The 23,302-nt window shown below is 39.9% G+C and overlaps 1 protein-coding gene across 7 annotated transcripts in view; it reads left to right on the top strand.

The window, feature by feature from the left end:
* Positions 1–23,022, top strand: part of meis2a (Meis homeobox 2a) — a 225,099-nt gene extending 202,077 nt beyond the window's left edge. For 3 of the 7 annotated variants that reach the window (XM_057859287.1, XM_057859284.1, XM_057859285.1), the window contains exons 11-13: positions 4,475–4,585; positions 7,252–7,351; positions 21,396–23,022. In XM_057859287.1, the coding sequence (XP_057715270.1) occupies positions 4,475–4,585; positions 7,252–7,310 (170 nt within the window). In that variant the 3' untranslated portion in view covers positions 7,311–7,351; positions 21,396–23,022. The remainder of the gene's footprint in view (positions 1–4,474; positions 4,586–7,251; positions 7,352–21,395) is intronic. The other 4 variants (XM_057859286.1, XM_057859288.1, XM_057859290.1 and 1 more) reach the window with 3 other exon arrangements.
* The last annotated feature ends 280 nt before the right edge of the window (positions 23,023–23,302 follow it).

Genomic DNA, 23,302 nt, shown 5'->3' with positions numbered 1-23,302 from the left:
AATGTGTGTGTGGGAGGTGCAGCACATCACATGAGTGACACGACCAAACACTGTTAAATGCGTTCTAACTACACATACAATAAGAAAATAAATATCACACATTGTGAATTTATGCCGGAAACTATGGCGATTTTTCATCTCGTTATATTTTAGTCTTCAAAGACACTTTTTCAGCGCGTCATGACATCATGAAAAAAATTGTTCGTTGACGAAATATTTTCGTTATTGTCATTGTCGACAAAAACAACACTGCTATGTAGTCCATGTTAATATTGTGGTCTAAAACACAACTCTTGACCTTATTTATGTGATGTAAAGACTTTCTATTTTATCCAAAACCTGACACGAAGTTTTAGGGCACTTTCACATTAGACCAGTACTTCTCAAATGGTGGGGCGCGCCCCCCCAGGGGGGCGCAGAGCGATGCCAGGGGGGGCGCGAGTGACCTCGGGGAACATGCTTTTTTTTTTTTTTTTTTTTTTTTTTTTGCCGTACTAGAATAAAGTGTACTTGCACATCCACTCCGTGGGTGGCAGTGGCGCTCTCATTTTCAAAGTGCGTGCAGTATTTTTGAAGTAAGCAAGAGCACACGGAAGAGACTCATGCAGAGCTGGACTCACGCAGCGACCCACTGTCTTCTTCGGTTCTTACGTGTCCGGCCGAGAAGTGCCGTTTTCGGCTTGGGATCGTCACGACCACCGCCCTCACCTACGGTTCTCCCTCGGCCGCCGAGAATGCGCTTTTTTCGGGCCGTTTGCCTTTGACTTTTAATATAGTGGGAAATGAGGAAAGACCACTGTTTACTGAGTCTAAAAATGATTATAGCGGAGAAGCCAAATCAGTTAAGACGCCACTTGAAGACATTAGACCTCAATCTCATTGTTTTTCAGCGAAAATGTGCCGAGTATAGCCAATTGTCACAATCGTCCCGCTTTGTCAGTGTTATATCAGTAAACCAGTGAGCACTGTGGTGAATCAGCGAAAATAAAAACTTTCCTTCTGTTCAAAGACCTTTTTCCCCCCTTCTATTCAGTTTTGTTTTTTTTCGGTCAAATTTTTTGGCATGTTGTCCGGAAGAGTAAATGTTTCTAATCAATTTGAATTTGTTATTATTTACTGATTTTATTACATTTTATTTTTCAGTATCAAATGGTCAAAAATGTACCTTGAGTGTATTTTTACAGTTTGGATGTGACTTTTTTTTTTTTTTTTTTTTTTTTAACTTCAGGCAAATTGATGCGCGTTAAGTCTTTTCTGTTACAAGCAACACAATGTTAAAAAAGTTATACTTTATTATAAGTTGATCTATGTTACTTTTTTTCTTTAATAGAAAAAAAAAGGACACAATGTTAGGCTGAGGCGTACTTATAATAGTAATATAGACAAATGATACTATTTACAGTGGCGGCAGAGAGTTGGGGGGGGGGGGCGCGAAACATTTACGTCTTCCTTGGGGGGGCGTAACAGAAAATAATTGAGAAGCACTGCATTAGACCAACAGAACCAGGGTCTGATTGGAGAGCTACCTCGCAACAACACTTGCAAATGACAAAAGCTTCACCATTCACAATGCGGCAACTGAACTTTCCAAGTAGCATCAGGTGGACTAGTGGTCTCCAAACTATTCCACTTAGGGCCGCAGTAGGTGCAGGATTTCATTCCAACAAAACAAGACAACACCTATGCACCAATCTGGTGTCTTACAAGTGTAATCAGTTGATTGCAGTCAGGTGCTGCTTGTTTTTAGCAGAAACTTCATTGGTTAAACTTTAGGTACTCGATCGGTTGGAAGATATACCAGGACCCACAGCGGCCCTTGAGGACCGGTTTGTAGACCCCTGATGTAGACCAAAGGCGCACTCATGGATTGGACAAATAGACAAATAGCAGAGGAAATACCTCCCTCCTGGGAGTTTTGTAGCATAAATTAATTCGCCGCTCGGCCAGCGGCAGGGTCGCTCCTTCGTGAGTCTATGCCAAGCAAACTATAGTATGTAAATAATGCATCAGGGAAAATTAAACCACGAAAGGGAACCGCACGGTACCCCAAGTCACATAGGCGCGGAATTGCTTTCACTCTCGTGACTTTTTGGAGTGTCAAATTGTCGCCGCTTCCAGGAGAGGGAGACTTACGTAACAGCTGCCCCGGAACGCTCTGCCTGTCTTGGCCACTGTCACTCTTACACGGTCCGTTCAGGAACAGCATGCAAAACACAACCACCACATTAGACCCCGATTCTGTGTATCAAATGGAACTGCTTAGCGCAGCACAACATTTGGACATCATTAATCATCTGTTATCTTGCCATTGCTGATTTTGAATAGCATGCCCGCTGTACTTCCGCTTCCAAGGATGCCCTGTGTGTAGCGTCACAGCCTGGAGCATCACGGCACCACGCTGTGAGCTGCACATAAAATAGCAAAAGCGCACCCTGTTCCGGTTGCATTCACAAACGAAGCAGGGTGCGCTTAAAGCGGATTGAGACCCACGATTTTTGAGCAGACCAGAGTTTGTTCGTTTGGTCTGAGGGAGTTCGGATGCACGTTCACATTTAAAAAACGAAGCAGACTATCCAAGGGTGTAGGTTTAGGCTCAACATTGGTAGGGACCATGACAGCATAACATTCACGTACTCTTTTTGCAGGAGACGGGGCATTAATAAGAACAAACAGATTGGGTAAACGGGGGTCAGGGTTACATTTCTCACGGATATGAACCTAATTATTTGATACGCTAACTGATCATTGCAAAATACAATCTGTATTGATTTATACCAGTGCTTCTGAATTATTTTCTGTTACGCCCCTCATAGGAAGACACTATGCGCTCATGCGCTGGTCCTCTTGGGAAACGCAGTCTTCAAAAAAACTACCGCTTTTGTCCACCAGCGTCGCTAAAATCAACCAAAACTGAAAATTTACCAAGTGTTGCTTTGAGACCACATAAAGAAAACAAAAATGAAAATTGGGTAGAAGGAGGTAAACCTCGGTTCACTACATTTCTCACAGTTTAATTAACATTAAAAGTAGAGGACATCTCTCTCTAAGCAGCTTCCTACTCGAGTTTTGCAGGTTAGCAAATTCACACAGTTTAATGTTATGCAAACGCTGATGCAGCTTGTAGCTAAATTTCAGTAGCAAAATAAATAAGTGGTGTGTTCCCCACCTCCATAACATTGACGTTTTTTTACATTACTTACAGTGGCTGAAAAATAACTTCTAATATCTTTGAAGGGGGGCAGATGAGGCGGCATGTTGGCAACATGTTGTATTTTTGTCGGGTCAGTGCATGTGTGTGTGTGTGGGGGGGGGTGGGGTCAAGTCATCAGCCAATCAAACGTGAGTTTGGGGGGGGGGACTAGCACATTCAGCAAATGAAAAAGGGGTAAATATAGCCTAAGTCAGAACATAATGAAAATAATTCACTTAATAATGAAAGAGATATCAAAATATCAATTGTATCCTTACAACATATGGGAAGGCAATCTAAATTACCTATATAACTGAACTCATTATAAAATGCAAATAAGGTTGCTTAAAAGTTGGTGGGGACAATTTGAGCATCCTGAAAAGTTGGTCGTGTTATGTCCCTACCGTCCCGATGCAAACCTACGCCCTTGGGACTATCTGAGATAAATAACTCTGGTCCGTTAAAAACGTACCAAACAGTGCTAGTGTGAAAGCGCCCTTAAAGATAAACATCTCAATAACACTCAAACCTACCATTGATGATGAACAGTCACCGTCCAGCTGCTTTGAGGACCTTGTGTTTTGTTAAAATTAAACCAACAAAAATCACACTAATAAGACTGATTATTAATACCTTAGTGCTTTGAATGCATCTATGTCATAAAACTTCATATCAGCCCTTTTTGCCCTTATTTGTGTGCAATGTGTTTAAAAAGCAAAATGTCTTCCAATACGGAACTGGTTTATTAGCATTACAGCAAAGCACAAACTGTATATTTGCTCAGCTACCTTTGATTCCTGCATGGAATATTTGTTCGCCTACCTTCAGTTTATCCCAATTGAAGATCTCTATAATGAATCAGCATGACTAACAGCCACCCAGTAATCCCTTTTGGTTTCAGATGATCTGACATAATTCACTTAGGTGCATTTGATCTTATAAAAGACAAGACCAATGCAGATTGTGGAGTAATATGATAGCAAGGCCTGACTGTATGCTTTCTTCGCCCTCTAAGAACAATGTTTGTGCTGTGCGAGCGTGTCATAACTTAACAGGGCATGAGTGTGTTTGGTGTGTGTGTGCACGCGCCACGCGTCGCTCATTGCAGTGCACAAACATGAGAACAATGTCTTACAGTATGTTTGGGCTGGAAGCTGAGACAATTGCTGATTGTCTGGTGTCTTTTCTCTTCTTCTTCTTCCTCTGCCACCCTCCTCCTCCTCCCCCAATCCTCTTCCACATCCTCCCTATTTTTTCTCATGCCCGCGTGTTGACTACAATCAGGTTTTCTTCTTGATCCTTCAGTGAGCCAAGGAGCAGCGTACAGTCCCGAGGGCCAGCCCATGGGCAGCTTCGTGCTGGACGGGCAGCAGCACATGGGGATCCGGCCGGGTGGTGAGTCCTCTGCACGCCTTCTAAACCCCCCACCCCCAACTTCACTTCATCTTACTCTCATTCTGATCACCTAATTCAGGGGTGTCAAACTCATTATGGTTCACGGGCTACATTTAGGGCAATAAGGGCAATCTCATGTGGGACGGACTAGTTTATTTTTGGCCAAATACGTTAACTCACTGACTGGCATTAATCAGTCAATTTTGACCAGATGGGGAGAATCATCCCAGCAAAAATGGATTGGACGTCTAGCACAGTCAAATGTACTGAAAGATTAGGCATTTACAGCCAGGCCTTCGACTTAAAGCGAATTGGACGTCTATCGTTCTCAATGGCAGGCAATGAGTTAATTTTGTGTCGCTTTCTTTTTCAGATACTTACTGCTCACTTTGCTATGAACTTTGTATCGTTTTCTGTTGATTTTTCCGCGCATTTCCTGGCTACTTCCTGTTGATTTGGTGTCACTTGCTGTTGGTTTTTAGTCACTTCCTTGTTAATTCATTGGCTGCCATTGACAGTGCTAGACGTCCAATCCATTTTTACCTGGAGGAAGTAAATAAACGAATGTGAACCAAGTTCAGTAGTGCACGTACTCGATCACACAAATCTACAGTTTTATGGCGCTGATGTCAAAATAAAAGCATGGGATTTCGTAGGGGGCCGTCAAAGCTGACCGAGTGGAATGACAGACACAGAGCTTATTTCATTGAAACTTCTTGTGAATAAATACCTAAATCCCCGAATTCTTCATAGATATGAATATAAATCAGTCTTGATTCTTGGTTAAAAGCAAAACAAACAAAAAAAGTGCAGTTAGCATTTACTTTACGCAAATATGTCAAAGTACAACGCTCGTCTGTTAGTAAATGTAGCTAGCGGCCGCCTTATGTAATCAGAGCTTTTCCAGTGAAAATTCTTGTGAATAAATGCTTAAATACCTGAATTCTTTATAGATATGGACGTAATACAGTCTTGATTCTTGTTTAAAAGCAAAAAAAATATGTGCAGTTAGCATTTATTTTACGTAAATATGTCAAATTACAATGCTAGCCTGTTACTGAATGTAGTTAGTGGCCGCCTTATGTAAGCAGAGCTTTACCGGTAAAAATTCTTGTGAATAAATGCTTAAATCCCCGAATTCTTTATAGATATGGACGTAAAACAGTCTCGAGTCTTGGTTAAAAGCAAAAAACAAAACAAAAAAACATGCATTTAGCATTTATTTTACCTAAATATTGCGCAATATGATGCCAATGCAGTAGCGGCTAATTTCTCGCATTGATTTTATTTCACAACGTTTCAAAATGCATGCATGATATGAAAAATATAATTACCTTGAATCCTTGAACAAATCACTCCTGAGACAATCCTTCCTGATTTTGTATGCGGTACAGCTTTCGTCGTTTTTCAACGGAAATCCAACGTTAGATGGCAGCGTGCGTGTGTTTGTGAATAGCTGCTCTTGATGTGGGCGGCCCCCTACTTGAAGTGGAGGCGCAGTGTATGTCTGGTCTGACCTGTCAATACCATTATAAAGTCTATGGTACAGCATGAACGAGCTACAGTGTGCTTGATTAGACTTACTTAAGACCGTCATAATTATGACATGACATTGTCATAGGCATTAATGAATGCTTATGACAGATATCATTAAGTGTCATCCTCCATTTATGTCCAGCTCGGATCTTTTACATCCATTCAAAAGTGAGATAATTTGCCTAATGGCGCTAAATGACATCTGTCATAAGCATTCATTAATGCTTATGACTGTGTCATGTCATACTTATGATTGTCTAATGACAGTCCTATGGCGCCACTGTCAAATAAAGTGTTACCAATTACCATAGTCAAGCAATTAATGAAACAACTTGAACAGTAACCGAAGAAATAATTTAGTGCAGCAACGATAATTCGATTAGTAAAAAGATTTGAATTAAATTTTGCTGGTTGGACTATTCGTTTAATTATTGTGGCGTCATAATGGTTTGGTTTGAAAGTGTTTGCATTTAGTTTTATTGATTTGGGTGCATACACTGCCCTCTATTGGCAACAGTGAATATGACATAACTCATTTCACATTGCTGAATCCAACAGCACCCTGTTTACATCCATTCAAAAGTAAGATGATTTGCCTAACGGCACTAAATAACATCTGTCATAAGCATTCATTAGTTCTCATGACAGTGTCATGTCATAATTATGACGGTCTTATGAGAGTCTTATGACACAGCTGTCAAATATAGTGTTACCGGTTAATATTTTTTGGTGTAGATATCCCATAATACGTTGAGGACTGCTGCGGCTTATAGTCTGTTGTGTCTTCTCTATGAACAAAAGCCGTTTTCGTGTCAACTTTGGTGGGTGGTGGCTTATAGTCCGAAAATTACGGTATTTAAGCCTTCATCTTCAGTATCACTTTCGAACAAATCTGCCAACTTCGGAATTTGAGGGCTGTGAAATTTGAGTGTGAAAAAATATATAAATTGGACACGTGTATAAGACACAGGCCCAGCTAAACTATAAGAAATGTGTGACATATAGTCTGGAAAACCAATTCCCATTGATTACTTCTTCTCTCCTCTTCATTCGTCCTTTCATCCTGAGCTAACCTGTCGTGTCTCTGACTCCAGCTGATTCTCCTCTGGTGTTTTCTCTCCTCTTTCCAGGGCCTATGAGTGGAATGGGGATGAATATGGGCATGGATGGGCAATGGCACTACATGTAACCTCCATCTTGTAAAGCAAAAACGCAAAGAAAAAGGGGGAAGTAAGTACTGGGCTCTTTATCTTTTTATCTTTTTCATTTTCTTTCCCAGCTTGGGGCTGTTTCACCCTCGGACCTCCCGGGGCTTTTTAAAGGATGCTTTTAGCGCGACGGGAGGCAGGCATAGGGAATAGTTAAAGATGAATTAACTTGGGAAAAGGGAGGTTCGGGCCGTCCCGGGACGGGACTTGTGGCGCCAGACAACAAGAAGAGAGGACAGTGGAAGGAATTGAACATTTATTTATCGAGGGAGCGCTATCGTTCTTCCCTCCCCCTCGAGAGGACGAGGATGCAAATGTCGGGCATTTAGGGAAAAAATAACATCTCCTGGGGAATGGGCTGACAAGGGGTTGCAGTTGGGGGTGGCGGCGGGAATTAAGCAGGCTCCAGTGAAGCGATAAAGAAGGAGAAGTGAAACTGTCCTAAGAGTGACATAAATCTGTCCCGGGAAAGGATTGATGCCCAAATTATCTTATATGCAAAGATGGGAACGTCGCAGTACATTACGCCCCCCGCCGTCCACCCCCACCCACGATGAGATATACGGGCCGTGATGGGGGGGCGGCATGGCCCCATCCTTCACGGGGGGTTTGTTTTGAGGAGAGATGTGTTTTGATTATTTTTTACTGGACAGTGACAATTTAAGGATCAGGATGGGGGAGGGCGGCAGTTTGTTTGGGGCTGGTGGGCACCCCACCATTCAGACATTGAGATTAATTTATGAGGTTGTAACTGTTAGCATAGTGGCTAAAGGACACACATACGTACATACTAATAAGGCAGGTTAGAAAAGTCTCACGGTATGCTACCAATGTCACAAATGTGAACTTCCATTTCAAAGGGAAAGATAACACACGTAGTTTAAATGACTTTCATGTGAAAGATAATTTCTCAAAGTATTTAAGTATAGGAATCTTAGGCCTTTGATAATTGGTAAAAACAATGTTTAAACTCACACATAAATTGTAATGTCAGTGATACCTATGCACAAACACAATAATAAACTTAACATGGGTTCATGTGATACAGTAATCCGTCATTTTTCGCGGTTAATGGGGACCAGAACCTGCCGCCATAAGTGAAAAACTGTGAAATAGCACTCCCCCAATTTTTTTTTTATTACAAAAAAAAAAAAAGGGGGTGGGGGGGTGGGGGGGCGCTAAAAAATTTTCTTTTGTGTGTGTTCAAAGTATTTATTCAGATTTAGCATTGGAAAGACACATATAACACATGTTTTTTAAACTTTTTTCCCAGAGTATAATTTTTTTTTTTTTTTTTTTTAAGTTTAGTTTTTAAGCACTTCAAATGTTTTGTCAAAAGTTTCAAACATGTTACTGTCCGACCGAGTTATTTTTAAACAAGAATAAAGTAGAGAAATGCTTGTCTTTACTAAATGCTTTATTGAGTGAGTCCATCCAAATCCGCTCAAACTGCTCACTTACACACAGAGTTGCCACAGCAACTGTTTAACAAGTTAAACGATGATTGACGCATGCGGCGCTTTTGAAGTTCGTATCTCTGGCAAGATCAAACCCAAACATCTGTCAATCATCGCTAACTTTAATAAGCAACTCCAGTGCACTGTCTGACGAACAAAGAGCAGGGGTAGGGAGGGAGCGAGAGTGAGATTACGCGATCGGCTCGGGACAGCTCATCTGTATATATATTTTTTTCAATTGAAAAACAAATCCGCGATGGACCGAGGGTGCAAAGTTTAAATTGCTAAGTAGCAAGAGATCATTGTAATGGGTATTCATGACCGCACGAGGATGGGTTGAAAAAAGGTCTGCTCCCGTGTCAGGCAGCCACTTCCTGGAATTACTAGGTTTTATTTTAGTTTTTTCCTCCAACATTAAACATCAGAAAATGAAATGTTTTTTTTTCTCTCCAATTCATAAAACAAGGTTCATACTGCTGGGACGCGCATGATAAAGGTGCTGTCTTTCCCTTTAAACGCTTTAAAGTCTAAATGTTGAAAGAGAAATATTGGACAAAAAAGTCACCCCAAAAAAAAGCCTTATAGTGAGTGCAACTTATTTGTTGATTTTTTTCGGGGATAATACACTTTTTCTCGACAGCAGCGTCATAAGACTGTCATAACACAATCATAATCATGACATGACACTATCATGGGTATTACTGAACGCTCATGACAGATGTCATCAAGTGTCATCTGGCAAATTATGTCACTAACTCCATTTATGTCCAGCTTGGATGTTTTACATCCATTCAAAAGTGAGATAATTTGCCTGATAACACTAAATTACATCTGTTATAAGCATTCATTAATGCTTATGAGTCATAAGCACTGTCATAAGTTATGACAGTGTCATGTCATACTTATGATTTTCTAATGACAGTCTTATGGCACCACTGTCAAATAAAGTGTTACCAATTAGCATCATTTAGCAATTAATGAAACAACTGGAACAGTAACTGAGGAAATAATAAGCACAGAGCATGAATTTTGATTGTTATTTACATCTGGAGTGCTGTAATGCATGCTAGGAGGCATGTTGGATAACAGTGTTTAAAGCAGGTGGCAGCAGAGGTTGACTGTCTCCTCTAAGGGAGAAGTGAGGGCCAAATGAAGCTTCTTGAACCAATGAAGCTTTGTACCCAATTGGTTCAAAGCTTCATGGTGGTTCATTTGGTCTTATGACAGTCTTATGATGTTGCTGTCAAATAAAGTGTTACCGGTTAATATCTTTTGGTGTAAATATCCCATAATACAGTAAGGATAGCTGCAGCTTATCTATGAACAAATGCCATTTTCATTGCTTATTTGGTTGGTGGCGCCTTATAGTCCGAAAATCACGGTATTTTGACATTTACAACAACAGGAATATCAGTTTTTTTTTTAATCTTGAGATTTGGAAAAATAAGAAAAATGTAGCTGCGTCTGAAATGCCTAATTCCCTATGGAGTCTACTATCCATTGTCTATGGTTACAGCTCACGTCATACAAGACTCACGCGTGCGTATGACCTTGACCTGTGATGTCACATGTTTGGATAGCAACTATGACAAAAATTGACAAAGAAAATAAATGGCTGCTTATAATGCATTTCTCAAAAAGAGCTTTCCCAATACCGTAATTTCCCGAATATAACGCACATTTTTTCCCCCCAAAATCAACTTGTAAAATCATGGTGCGCATTATAAACAGGTACATGGATGGAGACAGAAATATATAGATTTATTACATATATATTAGGGGTGCCAAACAATTAAAATTTTTAATCGAGGTAATTACAGCTTAAAAATTAATTAATCGTAATTAATCGCAATTAATCGCAATTCAAACCATCTATAAAATATGCCATATTTTTCTGTAAATTATTGTTGGAATGGAAAGATAAGACACAAGATGGATATATACATTCAACATACGGTACATAAGTACTGTATTTCTTTATTATAACAATAAATCAACAAGATGGCATTACCATTATTAACAATCTGTTAAAGCGATCCATAGATAGAAAGACTTGTAGTTCTTAAAAGATAAATTTTAGTACAAGTTATTGAAATTTTATCTTAAAACCCCTCTTCATGTTTTTGTTTTAATAAAATTTGTAAAATTTTTAATCAAAAAATAAACTAGTAGCCCGCCATTGTTGATGTCAATAATTACTTACACAATCCTCATGGGTGCTGAAGCCTATAAAATCAGTCGCACCCAAGCGCCGGCAGAGGGCGGCAAAACTCTGAAAAACACAACAAGTACAGCTTTAACTGTGCTGTCATTTTAATCTGTTTGAGCAGGGCATTTGTGCGTTAATTGCGTCAAATATTTTAACGGGATTAATTAAAAAATTAATTACCGCTCGTTAACGCGATAATTTTGACAGCCCTAACTGATTTTTTTTTTTTTTTTTTTATTGACACGGCCACGTTGTGTTGAAGAAACGTATGCGGCGACCCGTTGCCGACCATTACGGTACGTGACGTCACCATTTTGTTTCGGTAATACTTCACTCTAATCGGCCGAATGATTTCGTCTGTGTTAAATTATGCTTTTTTTCACTCTTCGTAAAGCACAGAATTTAGTTTCTTGAACTCATTTGAGTCAACGTTTATGGCAGCTCCGCAACTCGAACCATAACAAACGTAAGCACACACTTCCTGTGTCCGTCAACTATATCTGTCCCTCGGGAAACTCAAACCCAAATAACAATAGTTCCTATTGTTACTGTCGTGTTGACAGCGATGAGCTCTCACGGGTTTCCGACTTACGTTCTCACTTTCATTTTATCGTATCAATCCATGGAAGAAACATTCATTCATCATAATGAAACGAGCAAGTTATTCAGCAGCCTTTAAAAGAAAAGTCACATCTGTTTTCTCCTAGATTCTCGTAAGTTGGAGAAGTTGTCAAATCATATTATTACCGTAAATATTGTCAGATTATGGTAAAATTTTGTGTTACCAATGTGCTATGCTTGTGCTGTGTTTCACCAGTCAGTGAAATGACATTTCTGTATCTGTACACGAGCTCTGTTTTCTTGTATTCTTCTATTTATTGGTGCTGAAATTAGGGTGCACGTTATAAACGGGTACAATGATTTTCCCTAGATTTTACAAGTAAATTTGGGGTGCGCATTATACACGGGTGCGCCTTCTATTCAGGAAATTATGATATATTGGAAACCGAACACAACACACACTATACCAGTTATGTTGCCCACCTCTAATAGTCGCTTTTTAGATGGATTTATGAGCTAGCCGAAATGACACACGTACACACTAATGCATCTAAATGGAGTCATCGTGATTAAGCAAGCCACGTGGGCTCGTCTCGCCACCGCCACATAGAACTGCTGCTGCGCTGACATTTGAAAAATGGAGACATATCACACCCCAAAGAGCGTCCGGAGGGCTTCCGAGGATATTTTATCTTAACACCTAAGCTGCGCGCTGGCCAATGAGCCACAATATAATAGCACTTACCTTGATTAAAAGAAGCCTTTATATGCAAATGGTCCGACTGGGTTTTTTTCCGACAGGTCAAAGACGCAATTCCGCCGACAGAGATCATTTCACCCCTCTGGTCTTTACCTCCTCCCTCTCTCTTTCTATCTTCTGTTTTGTCTCTCGCTCATCAGCTTGAGGCAACCAGGGGGGAGAAAAAAAAAAAGGAAAAATCCGGAAGCAATGTTCCCTAAAACAGCCGCACAGCGACAACATTTGCTCAGGTTGGCTAATTCTTAATACGCGGCCGTATAATTTTGAGACTATTTAATTACGCCGGGGCACTTTTATACGCTTCATGACCAATTACATTAATAGCTTAATGCAGAGGAATATTATTCTCTCTTGATTTGATTACAGCGGCGCACAATATGCTTCGATCGGCTACTTAATTACGGCCGCTTGTTGAGCACGACGACGAGCGCTGTGCCGTAACAAGGGCCGTCTGACGCGGAGTGGTGGGCGACTAGTATTGCCTTTGCGTAACACTCTTGCTAATAAAAAAAAAGGGGGATGGCGGAGGGGGTATGAACTTAACGCAATGACTGCCGCTTCTTCCAGTTTACAGTGTCAAAAAACATCTGCTGGGCCTTTTAACAGGAGCCACTCCAGGTTATATTGAGGCCAAAGGGGGCACCTCATGCCTGTAGAACCCCCCCTTTCTCCCGCTTCGCCCCGCCTTGAATGATGTATTTATTTTATGACCCCGGTAGTGAGGTTTTAAGAGAGCTGCTCTCACAAATATGTTCATTTCCAATGATCTGCCATGCAACGGTGAGGTATTGGAAAATGGGCCAAGCTCTCATCCAATGAGACCAGTCATTAATCTCACAAACACCCCCTCTACCGACCCACCTTTCCTCGATGCTGTGTCCTCCTCTTCCCCTCGCAAGGGCCCTCCGGTGTCATTTCTTAATTGCAGTGTACTAAGGTGCAGGAATGCAGCAAGCGAGCATGCTTAGTGACCTTGCGCTGACCTCTCCCCTCCTATTACAGCTTCTAATCCCCCAGGGGTTCACATTACAAAGCGGGCCGGCCCCACAAACCCAGACCCGGACCCAGAACCAGGCCCCTTGGCTCCAGCAGGAGCCCCCCCCCCCCTCCTTCCCATCTAGCCCTTCAACACTATGTAGTCAGGCTCAATGTTGCTCTCAAACAAGAGTGCGTAAAATAAAAGCATGAAAAAGTGGCACTTGCAAATTTGATGGTTGTAAAATTATTACAAATTCAGACCAAAAACCCAGTTTCATTTGGCTCTATGGAATTCCATAGGGCGGAAAACACAGTCAAGACTGAAAAAGCAGTTTCTGCTCTTGCACTCCTCTTTAAAAGAAACTTCCATATTTTAAGCCAAAAGAACTGTTGTGTTTGATAGAACAATATGTCTGTATGCTGCCATAGCAGATTCATGGCACATTAAGCCCCCGAACTATTTTTAATTTGTCCGTTTTACCCTGGAAACCCCCGTTTACAGATGTCGTGCAACTGCTTTTGTTTCAACCCAACCATAAAATGAGGGTAATTAATTAGGGCCCGATCACTAAGCGTGCCCAACAGGAAATCGGGTATTTTGGATCGAATGTGAAATTTTTATCAATTAACAGGGTGCACATTTGAGACCTTGTCACAGAAGGAGTTAGGTGGATCATCTTCAAAATTGGTGAGACTATTCAGGAGACATAGGAGAGCTAAAATTTTCAAAATGGTGCGTTTTCATTCATGGGTCTGACCTGGGTGTGGTGCCAAAGTCGGCCATTTTTTGGCAAAATGACAAATTCAGTAAATGACTAATAGCTCCTTGAGCGGATATCTACTTCATAACTATCGCCTAATTGTATTTTATTTTATTTATGTATTTTTTTTTTTTTGGTCGTCACATTTTCGCCGATATGTTAGATGATAAATAATCAATCTAAACAAAGAAAAATTGGGGAAAAAAAACGAAAAATGTTTAAAAGGGTAAATATATATATATATAAATATATAAAAAAAACATAAGTCGCACCGGAGTTGAGTCGCATTTTTGGGGGAAATGTACTTGATAAAATCCAACACATAGAACAGATATGTCATCTTTAAAGGTTAATTTAAAATAAAATTACAATAGAGAACGACATGCTGAATAAGTGTACAGTAGGGTTGTTCTGATCATGTTTTTGGCTCCCGATCCGATCGTTTTAGTTTGAGTATCTGCCGATCAAGATATTTCCCGATCCGATTCCTTTTTTTTGCTCCCGATTCAATTCCAATCATTCCCGATAATTTTACCCGATCATATACATTTTGGCAATGCATTAAGAAAAAAATGAATAAAACTCGGACGAATATATACATTCAACATACAGTACATAAATACTGTATTTGTTTATTATGACAATAAATGCTCAAGATGGCATTTACATTATTAACATCCTTTCTGTGAGAGGGATCCACGGATAGAAAGACTTGTAATTCTTCAAGCATAAATGTGACTTTGTATATTGTGACTAAATATTGCCATCTAGTGTATTTGTTGAGCTTTCAGTAAATGATACTGTACCCATGCCCGAATGCATGATGGGAAGTGGAACCATGACTGTGCGTAGTGCTACCAATTGATATATCTTCTCTGCATTGGGAAAGGCTCCAAAGGCTGCCAAAATTCACTCTTCTCATTTTACACTGCCTTTTATCTCTATATAGGTAAAACGGCGCCATTACAGATTGAGCGCGACAATGCGTGGGTGGGTCGTGCAGCGCATGCATTAATTGCGTTAAATATTTTAACGTGATACATTTTTAAACAAATTAATTACCGCCGTTATCGGGATAAATTTGATAACCCTACCTTAAGCCTAAACTAAAGACTCTGGATGAGTGTAACATATTATGTTTGTAACGATAAATACAATTAGAAAACGATTTAATTAAAATATATATATATATATATGGCCGATATTTTTTTGCCGATTCCGATACTTTGAAAATGACGTGATCGGACCCAATTGATCGGCATCCTGATCGATCGGGACATCTTTAGTGTACAGTATTATTATGTTACATGATGCATGAACAACAAAATGCGAACGTGGCCGGTATGTTAACACAACTTATTAAGAGTTATTCAGGTAACTATAGCATAAACAACATGCTAACAAGTTTACCAAACATTCAGTGTCACTCCAAAACACCAAAATAACATGTGAAATGATATAATAACGTGTTAATAATTTCACACATAAGTTGCTCCTGAGACATAAGTCGCACCCCCAGCCAAACTATGGGAAAAAAACTGCGACTTATAGTCCAAAAAATACGGTAAACCCAGTAAAACAATATATCTAGAAGCCTATAAGCCGCCACCCACCAAATTTGACGAGAAAACGGAATTTGTCCAGAGATAAACCGCACTGGACTATAAGCCGCAGCTGTCCTCACTGTATTATGGGATATTTACACCAAAATACATTAAGCAGTACCACGTTATTTGAGAGCGCCATCATAAAACTGTGATAAGACCAAATATACAACAATGAAGCTTTGAACCAAAGCTTCATTGCTTCAACAAGCTTCATTTGGCCATCACTCGTCTCTCGGGGGAGACAGTCAACCTCTGCTGCCACCTGCTGTCAACACTGTTGTTTTCCAACATGCCTCCGAGCATGCATTGCAGCACTACAGATAAATAAAAATCCAAATTCATGTTTTGTGCTTGTTATATCTTTAGTTACTGTTCCAGTTGTTTCATTATTTCCTAGTTATGGTATTTGGTAACCCTTTATATGACAGTGGTGCCATAAGACTGTCATAAGACTAGGGATGGGAATCGAAATCCAATTCCAATTCGGAACCGGTTCCGAGTGTTTCGAGGCCTCGACATCACAATGAAAAAGCCTTAACGATCCCTTTAACGATTCCTAAAGACGCGTATTGCGTCGTGACGTGTCTTGTTGTCCAGACGCATCAAACTAGCATGGCGCCAAGAACCACTCGCTCCAAAGTTTGACTACACTTCACCAGGAAAGAGTGTGAAAATGAAAGGTTTCGACGGGTAAGCACGAGCATTGCAGCCATAAACATAACAATGACAGCACGTAGGTTCAAACGCTCGAAAGTGTGTCTTTACTTCACGAGGAAAAATTACAACAAAGCGACTTGCAGTCATTGCAAGGTGGAGATAACTGCATCGGGAGGGAATACGACTGCGCTGTCCTCACAGAGAGGCTTAGGCTCAGTCCTGGCTATATAGCTAGCTAAACTCCCAAATGACGATGCAGAAGACGTTGGTATAATTTGCTGACTTTATTCAACCATCACTTGAAGAGTGAAACTAAGAATAGAAATGAAACAAATCAATTTCGTCCCCAATAACAAACAGGTTTGCATCAACGTAAATCCGCGATATTAGCTGCTAATAACAGAAATAACAAATGTTAGCATTCGTTCGCTAGCATTAGCACATCGTTCAAACCACTACACAACTGGATTTAAGTGTCCGATCGCGAGTGGAAACACAACAACAACAACACAAAAGATGATACGTACAGGCGTTGCCTCTGTAGATATTAACATTAACAAAGAACGTAGGCTCGTAGAAGTGTTTCCCTCTCTCACTAACTCGCTCACTCCCTTGGATGCGGCATTTCTTCTTCGGGTGTAAGCGCGCTCTTCTTCACGTGAGCGCGTTCTTCTTTGCGTGAGGAAGTGCAAGGGCGCCCCCACTTGAGCGTGTAAGCGCCACAAAAACTAAAAGGCATGCATTTCAATGTAATGGTAAATAATACACGTTAACCCCGTAGTCCCCAAACTGCGGCCCGCGGCCCAAATACAGCCCGCCTCCACATTTGCTCCGGCCATTTTGAATTTTTTTTTTCTCAATCGTGTTATTTATTTCCTGGCCTTTTCCTTGAAGAATTCAGAGAGGGTTATTTGGCTATTATCTATTTAATTAATAGTGTTTTTATTATTAATTATTATTATTATTAATATATTATATTATTATTTTTATTTTATTTACTTTCATTCCGTGAAGAATCCAGAAAGGGTTATTTGATTCTGGCTTTCTGAAAAACAATATTTTTTTACATTTATGCACTTCTGCAAACGTCACACTTTTTCTGTTACAAACTGACCCCGGCCCCTCATCAGAGAAGGGAAAAGTTATGTGGCCCTCACAGGAAAAAGTTTGGGGACCCCTGATTTAACACATATTGCCAAAGGCAGAAAAACAACCTATCTGCCAATATATACCAATATTTTTTATTTCTATTAGATAAATGTTTCAGTAAAATGTTACATATTCTTGTGTATTTGCCACTTATTGCCACAGTTAACATTGAGGCTTTGGGCCTCTTTTGATCTCGTGAGTTTGTAAGGTTGTGACTTCTGATTAAACAAACTTGATGCCAATCAAAACGTTTGTTCTTCTTTTTCCCCAAATTAGAATTGATAAGAGAATCGATAAAGAATCGAATCGTTAAGCAATATCGATAATGGAATCGGAATCGTAAAAATCCTATCAATTCCCATCCCTACATAAGACCATCACATTTATGACATGACACTCCCATGAGCTTTAATGAATTATCTCACCTATGAATGGATGCAAAGGATTCGAGCTGGACATAAATGGAGTAAGTGACATAATTTTTCGGATGACACCTAATGACATCTGTCATAAGCATTCATTCATGCCCATGATAGTGTCAAGTCATAATTATGAAGGTCTTATGACGTCGCTGTCAAATGAAGTGTCACCTATTAAGCCGGTGGATTCAAAATGACAGAGAAAAGTTGCGGCTTATAGTCCGAAAATTACGGTAGGCAGTCTACCATTTTGTTTTGAAGCTGCGTTTTTCTTGTTACAGGTCCATCAAATACTGCTGTATTGTTCAGACCGTAAATGTCTGTTGTTTTTTCTGTTGCGACCAAACCTCTGCCCTTGCTTTCAAAATTCAACCCCTTAAGTCAATTTCCTTTGGCAGGATGAGTTTTAGTAGGGATGTCGTTCAAAAATAGATCAACAAAAAATTCTCAAGCACCCATGCCCAAAAAGAAGAGGAAAGGACGTTTTGTCTTGAAGTTGTCATTTTAGGGTCAATTCAGCCTTTTTTTCCCAAATGTCCTTCAAAATTGGAGAAGTCCGACAAATTCAGCCCCTAGAGCTAGTTTCACTTTGCCACATGAATGTTGGTAGGCATGTCTATTACACCAAGGAGACCCGCAAAAAGCTGTCAAGCACACATGCCCAAAAAGTCTACCATTTTGGTTTTCAGTGGACATTTTCTGCTCAATTTGTCCAAACTGTAAGTGTGTTAGCATTCAAAAGCTGGAATTTAACCTCGTACTTTTTTGCTGTGACGCACCAGTGCAAACCACTGTTCCACCATGTAACCTATCCCTGAGGTGCAGTGGGTGGCACCATTAAACTGGATCACAGCCTAAGGCAGGGGTCGGCAACCTGAAATGTTGAAAGAGCCATATTAGGCCAAAATAACAAAAAATAAATGTCTGGAGCCATAAAGATTTAAAAGCCTGATATCAGTATGATGAAGGCAACACATGTTGTATGTATCTATATTAGCTATATTAGTTTTACTATTACAATTATCAAAATGACTAAGTTGGCTACGAATACATACTGTAATGACCCTTCTTTATTAAATGTTTATTTTCCCTGCGGTGCATCCGATAGCTAATGATGCACCACGTGACTACTCTGTTGTACGATGCCACCTCAAGTTTAACTTCAATACAATATTAATGAATTATGTTTAATTGCTTTGATGAAATTAAGAAATGCAATAAAGACATCTGAATTTTGATGTCATTTTTATTTTGAAGATTTGAAAAAAAACGAAATAGAATGTGCAAAAAACATAGTGCAACAAAACGCTGCCTGCATTTATAAAAAAAAAATAATAATAATAAAAAAAGCACCCTATTGAAAAAGCAAGGCAAGGCAAATTTATTTATACAGCACAATTCAACACAAGGCAATTCAAAGTGCTTTACATCACATGAAGATCATAAAAATCACATTAAATCAATAGAACGTAAAAACCAAGACAATCGAAACAGGAAATAAATCCGATTTTTATGTATAATTTTAACTCATTTGCACCCAAAAACGTATAAATACGTTCTATTTTTAAATGCTTCATTGTCCCAAAAACACGTCTTTTAAGTTTTTTTTTTTTTTTTTTTTACAAGAAGCATCTAGAGCTTCCGATCTATCTGAGAAACAAAGAACAAAGCTCAAAACGCATTTTAAAGCAATAAAACTAGCCACTGGAGGGCAGTAGCGCATTTTGTAAGACCCGCAACCCGATTCAAAAGCAGTGAACGGCCGGGCAGCACGGTCGGAGTGCTCGCGGCATGATGCCAGGCGGCAAACGACCGAGCAAAACAACCGAGAGGACGCCTGGGATGCTAGGTGCTGGACGACTGAGCAAAACGACTGGGACCACTAGTGCAGCAGGCTCGCCAAGCAGACCCCGCAGAGACTCTAAAATAATAATAATAAAAAAAATGAACTTCCTTTTTTTCTGCTGAAAGAAGAGAGTCTAATCTTTCTTTTGGTGGGTTCCATGTTTATATAGTAATAGAAAAAATTTTCTGTGAGCCTTGCAAAATCAGTAAAAATCCAGTAAAACGGCCGGGAGCGAAGGGCCTTGCTCTGGTGAAAATGGCTGGGAGTGAATGAGTTAATCACGAATAGAATAAAAAAATTAAATTGAAATCAGCGATGTAGACAAAGCACAAGAGGAATAGAAAGTAAATAGCTTGAAATATATAGACAGTTACGGATATGCTGTGCTAAACAAAAGTGTTTTAGCCCTGATTTAAAAGAGCTAACAGTTTGAGCATACATCAGAACTTCAGGTAACTTGGTCCAGAGGTGAAGAACGTCATAACTAAATGCTGCCTCACCGTGCTTGGTTCTTGTTCTTGGAACATACAGGAGACCGGTTCCAGACGACTTTAGGGGTCTAGATGTTTCATAGGAATCTAACAAATCAAGTATGTATTTTGGTCCAAGGCCATTAAGTGTTTTGTAGACGAGCAGTAGTATTTTATAGTCTATCATTTCACTCACTGGAAGCCAGTGTAACGATTTCAAAACCGGTGTAACGTGGTCCAGTTTCCCTGTACAGTATTTGTGGGGTCTCTGACTGCAGCATTCTGTACTAGCTGCAGCTTCCTGACTGATTTTTTTTTTATCAAGACCTGTAAATATACCATTGCAATAGTCCAATCTACTGAAAACGAATGCATGCATAAGTTTCTCCATGTCTTGTTGTGTCAGAAGTCCCTTAATTCTAGCTATATTTTTTAGGTGGTAATAAGCAGATTTAGTGACGGACTTTAGATGGCTATCAAATTTTAGGTCTGAATCAATAACTACGCCAAGATTTCTGACTTGATTTGTAGCTTGAAATGACATTGTGCTAAGGTGCCTGCTTATAGTTGACCTTTCCTTTTTTGGCCCAAAAATGATCACTTCTGTCTTCTCAGCATTTAACTGGAGAAAATTCTAGCACATCCATTCATTGATTTGATGAATGCATTTACTCAGGGAGACTTAGGGACTATAATCATGTGGGGAAAAGGTAAAGTATATAATCGGGGTTGACAATGAATGACCAAGAAACGTTGATTCCTCTGTTCTTCTCAGTTGTTTTTCCCTTTTCCCTTTTGGGATCCATGGCCCATCATATAGCCGCCGGTTTGTTTATAACAGCCAACCTGCTGATAGAAAGATAAGTCGCAGGCTATGACGTAAATCTTCGTTGACAGAAATGTTGAAATTTAATATTTATTCTACACATTTTTACACCATTGGAAAATGTTAAGAATGTTTGTGTCATGTTTGTCCTCCTACAGAAACCATATTAAACCCAAAAATATATTTCCCTCCCCCATCTTTTTCCATTTTCAAACATTTTTGAAAACGTTCCAGGGAGCCACTAGGGCTGCGCTAAAGAGCCGCCTGTTGCCGGCCCCCGGCCTAAGGGTTTTAATGTTTTGCAATAATTCTGAGGCCAAAAAAACAGAATGTTGACGTGTCTTGTACTTGTGTTTTCTCTTTTAGGTCTGCCAGGCGTGCCGGTCGACTACGTACCTCAGAGCGGTCCTATGGGCGTGAGCATGGCCCCTTTCAGCAACCCCCATCAGATGACCTCCTACCCAGACCAGCTGCGTCACGTGGCCCCTCCTCAACACTTGTACCCCCACCACCCTCACCACCACGCCATGCTGATGCACGGAGGACCCACCTCGCCCCACCCGGGGATGTCTGCGCAGAGACCCCCCTTGCTCACGCCCATGGACCCCGCCACTGCAGGAGCGGGCCTGGACATCCACGCCTGACAGTCAGAAGGGAAACTTTTTTCGGCGTCCGCCGCAGCCACTTTTTGAATAAAAGAGAGAAAAAAAAAGCCGTGGCGCCATTTTTTCAGACTTCTTTTTTAAGAGTAACAATCGAAAAAGCCTTTGGAGCAGAACTGAAGAATTCCAGACAAAACTGTGATAACCACAACTCTTTTTTTGTTTATTTGTTTTCTAACGTTTGTTACATTTTCACCCGAGCGGAGGACCAAGTTGACTTTGTAAAGTCTTGGGCTTTAAAAAAATGACTCAAAACACTCACAGAAAGGAACATCACTCTGGAAGACTTTAAAAAGGAAAAAACAAACTCCAAGAGTTATAACTACTGTAGTATAATTAAAAAGTATATAGGTAAATAAGTTAAAACTTGTTGTTTTTTGGATCACTTTTTAAGTTTTTAGGATTAAACCCTTTTCGGAGGACTCACAGCACTACGTCAACAAAGAAGATGGAACATCTCAAAAGGCTTCAACAGGGGCCACCAGGTCCTAAACACCCCCCTCAAGGCATGATGGGAAAAGGCTGCTAGATGACACCCTTGAAGATTTGTCATGCTCACCCCCTTTTTTTTTAAACTCTAAAGGCTCTTGAATGAATGTTTTTTAAAGGAAAACAAACATTGTTTAAAATTGCCCAAGCACTGGATTGTGTTGTTTTATTATTTTTGTTTTTTTAATACTTTTTTTTTTCTACTTCGGGACTCTCATTCTTGACGAGCCGAGCGAAGGAAGAAGCTCCACGGTGTAGGGGGAAGAAAAGCAATCACACACCAACACACGGACACATATGTTGATTGTGCAGCACTGGAGAAGCTACCGATGCAACCCCTGATAAAACAAAATGAAAAAAAAAAAACACTTAAATTATGAACTGAATGCTTTTTGGGGGGGCTTCACAACACACATACTTAAAAAAAAAGAATAAAAGAAAAGCTGAGAGACTATTGTAACAAACTTCGTACAGAGTTCAAGTCTATTAATTGTTTCCTGTTAGATATTCTATGTGTTTACCTCAATTGAAAAAGAATGTTTTTTGCTAGTTTCAGATCTGCTGTGGCATTGATATTGTATATGTCCATGAATTCCTTCCTCTTCTGTTGGTTTATTTTGTTTGTTTTTGTTTTGTTTGTTTTCTCAGCACGTGTTTCTCGCTAGAAGAGAAGATGCCGTCTCCCTTAAAAGCTTTGTCAAAAATGGAAAAAAAACAAAAACAAACAAAACATAACGAAAAAAATGAAAAACTTCACAAAAAAATACCTGTATGAGGACTGTGACGTATTGTTTTAAAAGGTGTTCAGTCACAAAATGCTGTAATAAATATTTCATTTTTGAGTTTTTGGTAGATTTCTGCCTGATTAACTTGTGTGTTAAGCATCGTGTTGCGGTTTATTTGCAATATTGTTGTTATGGTAATTTTCAATCATACAGTTAGGCCTCTAGTAAAACATTTTTGGGGGATCATGGAAACACTTGGTTTATACTGTTAGAAATTGTATGTATTCATTTTTAGTGTGTATGTATTTTTAATAAGTAGCCCCCCCCCCCCCCCCCCCGAAAAATGCCCAAATATTATAACAAAAATATATAGTTGTGCTCATAGGTTTACACACCC

The sequence above is a fragment of the Corythoichthys intestinalis genome, chromosome 15 (genome assembly GCF_030265065.1).
Source record: "Corythoichthys intestinalis isolate RoL2023-P3 chromosome 15, ASM3026506v1, whole genome shotgun sequence".
Taxonomy (NCBI): domain Eukaryota; kingdom Metazoa; phylum Chordata; class Actinopteri; order Syngnathiformes; family Syngnathidae; genus Corythoichthys; species Corythoichthys intestinalis.
The sequence above is the reverse complement of the archived record's forward strand: the minus strand, read 5'-3'. Positions and strand labels throughout refer to the sequence as shown.